At 43.1% G+C, this 10,943-nt stretch overlaps 1 protein-coding gene across 1 annotated transcript in view; it reads left to right on the top strand.

Moving 5' to 3' along the window:
- abca12 (ATP-binding cassette, sub-family A (ABC1), member 12) overlaps positions 1 to 10,783 on the top strand; it is a 68,180-nt gene extending 57,397 nt beyond the window's left edge. The window contains exons 61-71 of the mRNA XM_070975575.1: positions 1,190 to 1,352; positions 1,656 to 1,909; positions 2,482 to 2,686; positions 2,991 to 3,100; positions 4,027 to 4,177; positions 6,428 to 6,562; positions 7,187 to 7,290; positions 7,501 to 7,593; positions 7,803 to 7,908; positions 9,911 to 10,048; positions 10,525 to 10,783. Coding sequence (XP_070831676.1) covers positions 1,190 to 1,352; positions 1,656 to 1,909; positions 2,482 to 2,686; positions 2,991 to 3,100; positions 4,027 to 4,177; positions 6,428 to 6,562; positions 7,187 to 7,290; positions 7,501 to 7,593; positions 7,803 to 7,908; positions 9,911 to 10,048; positions 10,525 to 10,629 — 1,564 coding nt within the window. The 3' untranslated portion in view covers positions 10,630 to 10,783. The remainder of the gene's footprint in view (positions 1 to 1,189; positions 1,353 to 1,655; positions 1,910 to 2,481; positions 2,687 to 2,990; positions 3,101 to 4,026; positions 4,178 to 6,427; positions 6,563 to 7,186; positions 7,291 to 7,500; positions 7,594 to 7,802; positions 7,909 to 9,910; positions 10,049 to 10,524) is intronic.
- The last annotated feature ends 160 nt before the right edge of the window (positions 10,784 to 10,943 follow it).

Below are 10,943 nucleotides of genomic sequence, written 5' to 3' on the forward strand. Positions count from 1 at the left end.
CCTTTGTTTTCAGCCTCTGCTGGTGTTACTTTGCCTGCCACCAGGTTGGATTTACAGCACCGAGCATAAGGCTGAGGCTGCTGTTCTTCAAACGCAAACACAGCTCAATTTTTCAGAATTCCTCGCAAAGACAGATGGTGGGAGAATTTAAAGGCGGTGGTGTTGGTGGGGAGTCTGGAAGCAACAGGGCTTACAGCAACAGCAGTATGACTAGCTAGCTATTGTCTCAAGCCAAGGTTTTAAAATCAACCTGACAAAGAGATTTTTTTGGCAAGGCGTCAGTCCGATGACGTGCCATGTTCCTCACATCTGGATTACTGAGCTTATTTAAATCATCCCCCAGCTGCAGCCAAAGCTCACCTTCCTGTGTTTCCTGTTGCTGTCCCAGGCCTTGTCCTGAGCCCCAGATCTTAGGAGGCCAAGTCAGCACTCTGCTTCTCATTTATCAGACAGATGTCTCCCTCCCAAGCAATGAATAATCACAGCGCTCCATCTGTCAGGCTGCACCCACCTGGTCTGGTCCGCAGCCTTCTTGCTTCTGTTCCTTGTCATGGCTTGGCACCCGCAGTCTGCCTACCCAGCACCTTTTTTTTGGACATGGCACGAAGATGCTTTGTCTCTGTCTGGCTCTGTTAGTGTCTGTCTCTTTCTTTTCCCAACCCGACTTTTTTTCTTCTTCATCTCTTTCTCCCTCTTCCTCCCTCCTTCTCCTCCGCTCTGTCTCGCTGACCCAGACACCCCAATCAAATGAACAAGCCGATTATGTGAGAGAAAAGAGAGAACCAAAAAAGAAAAGAAAATAAAAGGATGTTCTGCCACCAGGGGAATAATGGGAGAAGTAATTTATCTTCTTCTCTTTTGGCGTCATGACTGAATGTTTACCCTCCTCATGGTGTGGTATTTTTCCTCCTTCTCTTTTCAGTATTCTTTGGTGCCTATTTTCATCACAGCTTCTCTGCTTAGTCTGTTAAAGGTCTGAACCATTTCAGTAAAAAAAAAAAAAAGCAAGGTCGTGTCATTTTGGAAGATGAGGAGGACTGTATAGATTTTCCACATTCACTTTGTGTGTTTGTGGGTTTTCTGTACTTGGAACCAACCCAGCCAGATCACAGCAACGCTATTTTAAGGTATACGTGTTATTTTTACTTGATGCTGCATTTTAAGTATCCTGTCATTGTCAATCCCTCAGGTTTGCTACGTTCCCCTGGATGTATCTGCTATCAGGCCTTTTCAAGGATGCGGAGATGGGCTTCATCAGCTACGTGTGCATCAACCTCTTCATCAGTGTCAACACCATCTTGTCCACCTCCATTCTATACTTCCTGAGTCAAATCTCAGTGGGCAACCCTGAGGTCAGCATAAACTCTCAGAGTCCAGATGCAGTAGAAGTAGTTCAATGAACGCTTAAATGTAAGACAGCTCGTTAATTGCGGAGTGAAAACTAGTCAGTCCCTGCTGCTGCAGTGATATAGAGTTGCAGAGGAGTGAGAAGGGCAAACATACCTCACATATCCAGTGACAGGGAAGTGAAGATTACAATTCAGGATGAGCTCTCAGGTTTTATATCCTCGCTGCTTTCCCTCCCTCTAGCCACCCCCACCCCTCCACCCACCCCCAGTTCTCAATCTCTTCTGTTCTGTCCTTCTCTCCTGTAGGTCATCCAGGAAATCTTCAACAAGCTGAGCTACGCCTTCCTAATCTTCCCCCAGTTCAACTTTGGGAATGGGATGATGCAGCTGGCGAGGAAGAACATAGAGGTCCAGCTCCTCAGCGGCTACGGCATCGACGCCTATCAGAGCCCGTTCTGCCTGGACGCTCTGGGCTGGATGTTCATCTCCTCCTTCATCCAAGGCGTGGTCTTCTTCACCCTGCGCCTCTTGCTCAACAAGTACCTCATACGCACAGTCAGGTTAGGAAAACAGAAGTCAGAGAAGATGACGTGGTGAATGAATGATTATGAACTCCTGTGGTGCACATCCAGCCTTATGATGCAACTGAGAATATTCTGTATTTACAGAATGTGGAATAGAGATCAGCTTCAAGTGGTTTTCTCCTCCTGCACATTATTCTCTCGCAATCCAAAAGTTGTGTTTTCTACTCAAAGACGACACTGTTCACTGCATTTTACAGTCCTCTTGCAGCCCAGAATATGAAAGCGAAGATGAAAAAAGTTTATATGAGAATATGCAAATGAGTGGCCGGATATGCATCAGGGCCCCTTAAGTAATTAAAGAAAACAATAAAACATTAAATCACACTTTTTTTTGCAATTGCACAATGATAAATGTCCAAATTCTTTCATTTTGAAAATGAAAGCCAAAAATATTCAGTCCCAAAGATACCTAAAGCCTGAACCACTTCAGATAATAAAAAGAAAAATGTCACTCACAGATTTAATGGGCCGTCTTCTGTGTCTCTGCCAGTAACTTAACTTCAACACCTAGTAGTTATTATAAAAAAAAAGTACTTTCCTCTTTGCAGGCATCTCATTTTGGGCAGAAAGACGGTGCCTCAGGTGTCTGATGAGGATGAGGATGAGGACGTGGTGGCTGAGCACCTACGGGTGTCCAGTGGAGCAGCCAGCACAGACATCCTGCAGGTCAGCCAGCTGACTAAGGTCTATCAACACCTCAACAAGAAGGTCCATGCTGTCAAGAGGCTCTCTGTGGGCATCCCTGCTGGAGAGGTAAGCCTTTACCTATAGTCGTGATGTGAATAACTAATACAGCATGATGACGAAAGAGGTATAATTAATGGCTATTATCCACCAGCATGTCTGTACTTATCCTAATAATCGGAAAGTCACTAGTATTGCTAAAGAGTTGTAGGGACTCACTTTGTCACTTTGTGCAAAGGAGTAGTAAAGATTTAAGTATCTGAATATTGGCCATTACGTCTCCGTAATCTTTCAAAAAGTCCATCATGGTATTAAAGGACAGTAAAGTGGTGAAATGCTTCAGGATTACTAAGCAATAAGTGTTCGCTTACAGTGCTTTGGTCTGCTGGGAGTGAACGGAGCAGGAAAAACCACCACCTTCAAGATGCTGACTGGAGACGTTAGCCCCACTGATGGCACAGCACAGATCAGGGACAGGGATGGGTAAGCTGGCCGTGAAGCACAAACAGTATAAACTTCATTTTTTATTTTTTTCCCCTCTCGCTTTTCCTTCTGTCTATACTTGTGCCACTGCATGCACATTCCTGAATACAACGGGTCAGGATTTGTATTCTTAAAATACATTCCTGCAAACTGAACATGATTGATGAGAATCGCATGACAGAAGCGAACCCGTCACAAGACAAAGCTTGGATTTTTATGCCCCCACGCCCACGAAAGCTGTGACTGGAGGCTTTATGTTTTCAGAAATACGTCCAGTCAGCTCATATCTCATGAATGCCTTGAGGGAATATCTTTCAGATGTGGTCAGATACTGCATTGGTGACACTGATCCTGGGTGTCCACCTTGAAACAGTGATGCTTGTATAGATCATCTGCGATGCTGGGCTGAAAGTCTCTGAAGCATCTATGTTTGACAATTTGTAGCTTCTTTGCAGCAACATCCATATTGTCATTAAAGTCTTCACGGTATATATTACATGAGTCTGGACTGTCATGGTTGTAAACTACATTCTGACTTTGGCAGAGGCAACTGCAAGGTAGTAATTCTATTTATTTACAGGTGCCCGAGCTGCACTGTCTAATGAGTCTGAGATAGATTAAATTTGCACAACACAAATATCCGCAAATGAATGTTATTGCCTTGTGTCAGCCAAAATTTGAACGTAAATGGTTTGGGATTCACTAAGTAGCAGCTGTATCTCAGATTCTCCTGTACTACAGAGGTATAAACCACCACTGTACTCCCTATGACAGCTCTGTTTTTAAGCTGTTTCGTGGGTATTCCCAGCACAGCACACTACAGACAGCAGGGCCAATAGAACGCCCCACATGTCCATCTGCCCTACACTATGTGGTGGATGCCATTTAAGAGAATGTCTCATGTCTTTGTCTTTTTTCCCCCCCAGGCGGCTGGTGGACATCATGGAGTGTCGCAACGAGGGAATTAACATCGGCTACTGTCCCCAGGTGGATGCTCTGGACAATCTGCTCACTGGGGAAGAGCACTTGTACTTCTATGGTCGCATTCGAGGCATCTCAAAGACGGAGCTAGATGGGGTAAGAAAGCTCTGCAGACTCCATGCTGTTTTTCAAACCACCGGGTAGTGACAACAGCGTCCACAAAATGACGCGGAAGCTGATATGAATTCAAAGGTGCACTGCAGGACGAGTAAGTGTTGGTGCTTCCATGCATACTGAATCAGGGCATGTTAAGTGTTGAGTGATGTGTGCTGAAAGCTGCACTATCTGGGGCAAAATGGAAAAGCTTTTGTGTTGTCAGCCCGTGCAATCCAAACTTCAGAATTAAGCCGATGCTGTACGCTCCACTGCCGACAAATTTACATTGAAACGATACTTTGATGATGAGAGGATCTCATTTGACATGTCGCTTTAGCCCCATTCTTCCCATTTATCTTTCTGAGAACTAATCAATCTTGCTTCTGTGGTGATTACTGAGTGTGCCTGTCCTTTGCTGTTGCTGCTGCCGACATGAAAGAAATCTGCAGAGCAACCAATCAACAAGATGATGTGTTTTGTGATTTTCCATCTTTTTTTTTTCTCGTAAAGAAACAGGGAAGAAATAGCTCTGAGGTGTGCGAAAATGTGCAGAAAACATCTTGACAAATCTAAATTGTACACAGAAAAACATCTATCATTGTTTGTCTCTGTCTCTCTCTACACCATTTTGCAATTTCGGGTGCAGAGGCACAAAACATTGATTGTCTCTGACAGCCTCAGCCATGTTACAAACAGAAGTACGAGCACATAGACACACACGTGTACTTACACAGACAGTGAAGCACAGAAATGGATCAGTCTGGCTCTAATCGCCATCGCTGCTGTTGTTACAGCTCCTCTTCTCTGGTCAGGATAGCGACAGCAGTGTTTGTAATGGCCACAGCATCTGTGTCGGGCTAATTCACAAAGTTGAGGTTATATATAGTTCCTCTTATGTTGTCTCCCACTGACAGTCCCTTAGCTGTGGATAATGAGACAGGCCTTAATGGGGTCATTTCACATTGACATGGTTTTGTCAGACTTAATGAGCTGTTACATCAAAGGTGATAGACAGGGGCTTTTATGAGAGAATGTAAAAAAACAACATATTTTGATTTAAAACAGTCAGGTGTATGCAGTGCTGCCAATGCTAATCACTCAAATTTAGCTGCTGATAGTGTGTTTGTTGAAAGTGTGTGTTCTAATAACCTGGATTAGTGAACGCAGAACATATGGAAAGAAATCAGCACCGAAGGCAAATCCTCTTCCAGAGAAAAAGCTATCTATTGCATCGGCTTGCTTCATTGATCTGGTTTCCAAACTTGCCAGCCGATGGAGGAAAAGGCTGAAGCATACCAGTGGGAAACCACCTCGAGATATTTGAAAATGAACTGGTGGTTACTTGCACACCATTTCATGTGATTAACAGGCAAGCGCAGATGTTTTAAGCGAATAAAATGGTTATTATCCATTAAAGGGTTTTTCACTCCTGCTTTCAATGTAGTTTAACACGCAGGACAAACGGATCTGCACCAAGCCGATTATGCTGCCTCAGTTCCTGTTCTCCAAAGCTGCAGCCTCAGGACAGAGTGGAGTTTAGCTCGAGTAAAGTCACCAAGTAAAGTCATCACTGTCGTACAAACAAAATTAAATATTCATGGGAGAGGGACAGGTAGATGCAGCAGTTAGTTGTAGTGCAGCTGTACTGGACAGAATAGAAGGAGGCAATAACAGAAATGAATATCAAGTAGCAAATAAGATGCAGGGCTACCCTTTGCCCTCAGAAAAGCTTTCTGTAAACCCACCTTTTCAGATTCTGATCAGGTCCAGAATTGTGTGTAGTTGGATATTGGACTTTTTCTCCAGAGAGAGGGCCTCCATGGATGATGATAGATTACAGGAATGGAAAATCAACTTCCTGTAACGGTCTGGTGTTGTTTTGATCTCCTGGAGCCACAGATGGGACTTGACTTTATCCTTATGAGCAGGAGAACAGCGTATAATCCATGAAACTATCTCATATTCCTGTATGGACAGAGAGCCATGCATAGTGCTCATTAAACCTGTTGATTCCCAGTATAGGACTGTTACATCTAAGCTTCTAACAGGATGTTTAAAGATGGCTGTCCATGCAGTAATTGATGGCTGATTTGATGCCTTGCAAACATAGTACTAATTGCCATTTAAGTCGAATATCTGTGCAGCCACCGTCTGTTTGAGATTAGTGCATTCAGAGCTGTGATCCTTCTCATATGGTGTTTGTTATGTTGTTTATCCACTGTATAACCCCCCTGAATGTTTCCTTTAAAGGTGGTGAAGTACCTACTGAAGAGGCTGGAGCTGGACTACCATAGAAACATCATTACTGATGGTTACAGTTGCGGCACCCGCAGGAAGCTCTCCACCGCGCTGGCTCTCATCGGGCATCCGCAAATCCTGCTGCTGGTGAGGACACAACCTGCTCGCACTGCTGCCCATTTAATTGCTTAACTGGCCACCAGACAGCAAATATTAAACTAGCCATACGCTGCGTTCCTCCTGAAAGGGTCTTTGAAGTAGATATCGACCCCCTAGACTTGACAGATCTCATATAGTTGATTAGTCTGCTTTCCCTGGCTTACCCAAGGGTGGTCTTCCCTGTAACTTTCAACTTTGTTTCTACCTTATGTCTCAATCAAATTCCTCTTTCTCTCCTTCTGTCTGTCCTCTCTCCATCTGTTTTCTTTCCTCTCTGTGCCTTCTTAATTTCCCCCCTCTTTCCCATGAATTTTCCCTCTACCTCTTGTCTTTCTTGTTGTTCCTGTCTTCATTTCTTCCCTTTCCTTCCCCTTTTTTCCTTTGTTTCTAACACTGGGCCTGCCATTTTCCTTCCTGTTTTGCAATTATGCATTTCTGTTTACTCTCTCTTCTTTGCCCTGCCCTTGTTTTTGGCTTTGCCTTCTGCATGTACTGCACACTGTGTGCAACACACTGCCTTCCTCAATTAACTCCTTGTTTTCCCTCTGATCTCTCTGTCTTGATTTCAACCCTCCTCTCTTTCTTCCACACATCCTGCTATCCTCTTCGCAGGATGAGCCGAGCTCTGGCATGGACCCCCACACTAAGCGGCACCTATGGAAAATCATTGCTGAAGAAGTGAAAGGAAAATGTGCTGTGGTCCTCACCTCTCACAGGTCAGAAGCGTATCACATACACACACCTGCGACAGTCCATCTCAGGATACCGCAGAGAAACATTTGACATATATATTGCTCCGGTATTTTGAGCCCACAAATTATTTAGGATCAGGGCTACAATTACAGATAAAAGCATGGCTAATTACAGTGAGGTCAAAAAGTCTTAGTGTGACCTTTTGTCTTTCTTTCTTTGTCTGTGCATCTCAGCATGGAGGAGTGTGAAGCACTGTGCAGCCGTCTTGCCATCATGGTGAAAGGACAGTTCCGTTGCCTGGGCTCCCTGCAGCACATTAAGAACAGGTTAGTGACCTCTGCTCATCCTCCAATCCAGCTATTACTCCCCACCCCCTGCCTCCACAGCCTCCTACCCCCCCAGTCCCAGTGGTCCTTTGTGCAACTGAATGCTCAATTTTACTCAAAAGAACAGTGTACCCTTGCCCCACATCACCTAACCCCACCCCTCAGACATATAATAACATTGCTTTTTGTGTAAAATTTCCTTTCTGCAGGTTTGGCAGCGGGTTCACTGTGAAGATGTACTTGGCCGAGGCCTCCTGTGACACAGAGGCAATCACTGGTTTCATGCAGCGGCGATTCCCCAGCACTTATCTCAAGGTGAGCTTTGCCAGCTATTCAAAGTAGACAAGGGTACTTGGTAGACAAGAGACAAGACAAGTGAACATGTTCGCAAGCAGTTTCCTGTTTAGACATCAACATACATGAAGCAGCATTAGCATTTGTTTGGAGTCGTGTCTCTGTGCACCCGATGAAGGTACTGTAAGTCCAATATTTGCTCCTCCTTTAGCTCTGTTTTGGTCTTCACCAACTCCTGAGGGAAATGTCTGGGTTTTTAGCAGCTTAATACTAAACCATGTTTGCAAGCAAGTCTCTGTTTTTGTCTTTGAGTTGTTTGGTGTCAGGCAGGGTTTTGTACAATGGATTTATCAGAAGTTTTTGCAGAAAACAGCTTTCTGCTGCAGCAAGGAACAAGGTTGATGAGCGTGGTGAGTGTGAAGCAAAATAATGAGCTGAAAGACGCTACAGCATATAAACTGTATGATGCTGAGTGAAACTGCAGAGTTGGGTGATAATTCTGTGTGTTTGTCACTGTAATTGAACCCTTTCACATACACGTATTTCTCTTATCCATTGTAAATATGATGATATTGATTTGTGCATATAAAATGACCTATGTATTATTGCCATTAATAGCTCACTAACCATGTGGGCATTATCTGGGCAAATTCCCTGAATTGCCTACGTAAGAGAAAGCACCTCATTACATAAACACATGTTTAAGGTATTAGTCCTCCCTATCCCAGGAATATATATATGAATGTGTGTGTGTGTGTGTGTGTGTGTGTGTGTGTGTGTGTGTGTGTATCTATATATATCTATATCTATATATTAGTGCTGTCAAAAATATCGCGTTAACGCAAATCAGTTCTAATGTCGTCATTTTTTTTATCGCGCCATTAACGCTCTTTGTAACCCAGTGAACTTGTAGTTTTTTATAAGCTGTGGCCACTGCTAGTAACATAAGAAAAACTACAGGATCCGATTGTAAACCGGAAACAAAACAATAGGCACGCCCCACGCATGTTTTGGTCTTGCCTGCTCGCTAGCTGTGAAAGAGCTACCGGTTTGTGTGGACGTCAAGCATGAAACGCCGAATTGGATGCGAACAAGATTCTGAATGGAAGGTTTAGTTTCAAAAAGTTGCCAGGTGGGTCGACTGACAAGACCAAAGTTTTGACAGAGGCAAGAACAAACTGACTGCAGCCATAGCCAAGTAATGCTCATTCTTTCTGAAGAGAAATAAGAGGCTGGGTTGATCAGCCTCTGGTGAATAAACAGAAGAGCAGTATAGTTTGACTGCTTGTATGTTCAAAGGAAACTTAAGAAAGTTTAAGCCATGGTTTAACTGCACTATAGCCTGAGTCCTAGTTTACAATGATGTGCACGTTGTAACTTTATCTTGTATCACCCTGTTTTGATCCCTTAGAAAGGGTTGTTGAAGGGGCTTTTTTGTAACCAAGTATTTATTTTTTGTCATCTCTTTATTGACAGTGTTAAATTGTGTGAGATTTGATTCATTCAAATGTGAATGACTACTCAAAGTCGGAATGTTAGTGTGAAATATAACACTACATGTTGTCGTTTTCAATAAACCTTTGCACAAAGCAAGCCTATCCACTTTTCCATGTTGATAAAAATGTGCGATTAATTGCGAGTTAACTATGACATTCATGAGATTAATTGCGATTAAATATTTTAATCTATCTATCTATCTATCTATCTATCTATCTATCTATCTATCTATCTATCTATCTATCTATCTATCTATCTATCTATCTATCTATCTATCTATCTATCTATCTATCTATCTATCTATCTATCTATCTATCTATCTATCTATCTATCCACACACACACACACACACACACACACACACACACAGTATACTGTATGTGGACAACACAGAGTGTAGATTTCCCACCCCCCAACCAGCACATAATGTTTGAGCAAACTTATTTTTGTACTTGGGAATTATAATTTTTATAGCGTAATACAGAATATTGAACCCTCAACTTGTGCATTCTTTCTTAATACACAGGACCAGCACTCCACTATGGTGGAGTACCACATACCAGTTGCTCCAGGAGGGGTGGCAGCCATCTTCGACCAGCTGGAGTCCAACAAGAGCGCTCTGCAGATCAAGCACTTCTCTGTGAGCCAGACCACACTGGACGAGGTGAGAAAAAGAGACAGCACATAAACAGAGAGAGAGAGGGAGATCTAGTGTGAGGTTTTGTCGGGGTGGGTAGGTGGCAGCCATGGACATAAAAAAAAGGGACAGGAGATGAGAGAGGAGGAGAGAGGGTGGGAGGGGAAGCAGGGACAGAAGAAAGCTGAGTGGGAGTGAAAGAGTGAGTTGAGAAAGTTTAAAAGAGGCAGAGGGAAACTGACAGAGGGTATGCCTGAGGGAAAATAAATGGAATATGAGTTAGGGAGAGAATCCATGAGCTTTTTATGCAGCCAGTGCTGATATTCTTCAACCACTCTGCCCTTCTGGGACTCTGGGATCGGAAGATACCAAAGGCTGACCAAAGAGAGGGGGGTTGGGGAGGAAAAATGACCTGCAGATTAACTAAAATTATGTGGTTCAGAGAAAAAAAAAATTGTATTCTATATTGGCATGGCACTTAAATAATTCCTGAATCTTCACAGGTCTTCATCAACTTTGCCATTGGAAAGACCGACATGGAAACCAGAACAATTCACAGTGAAGACAAAAGTGACGGTCTGGGCTCCATTAAGGAAGTAGAAATGTAGTTTTGTCTGTGTCCACGGTGAAATGAAGCACGGTATCCGTTTATAGTAAATCTGCTCTTAATTTGTCCTTTTATATGTGAAAAACGAAACAAGAGTTTGAACCATTCATGTTTTAAAATTACTGATTATTTCTTAAAGTGTCTCGACTGATCATATGAAGCCATCTTGCATTTCTGCCTTTTTTAGAATCAAACTGTTAATGAAAACCAGAAGAGCACCTGCACATTTGCATACATGCACAGATTAAATAAGTAAATTGAAGTCTTATATTTAATGACTTTTTTTCCTATCTTACAGGTCTGTTTACCTTATTT

The sequence above is a fragment of the Chaetodon trifascialis genome, chromosome 12 (genome assembly GCF_039877785.1).
Source record: "Chaetodon trifascialis isolate fChaTrf1 chromosome 12, fChaTrf1.hap1, whole genome shotgun sequence".
In the NCBI taxonomy this organism is placed as follows: Eukaryota; Metazoa; Chordata; class Actinopteri; order Chaetodontiformes; family Chaetodontidae; genus Chaetodon; species Chaetodon trifascialis.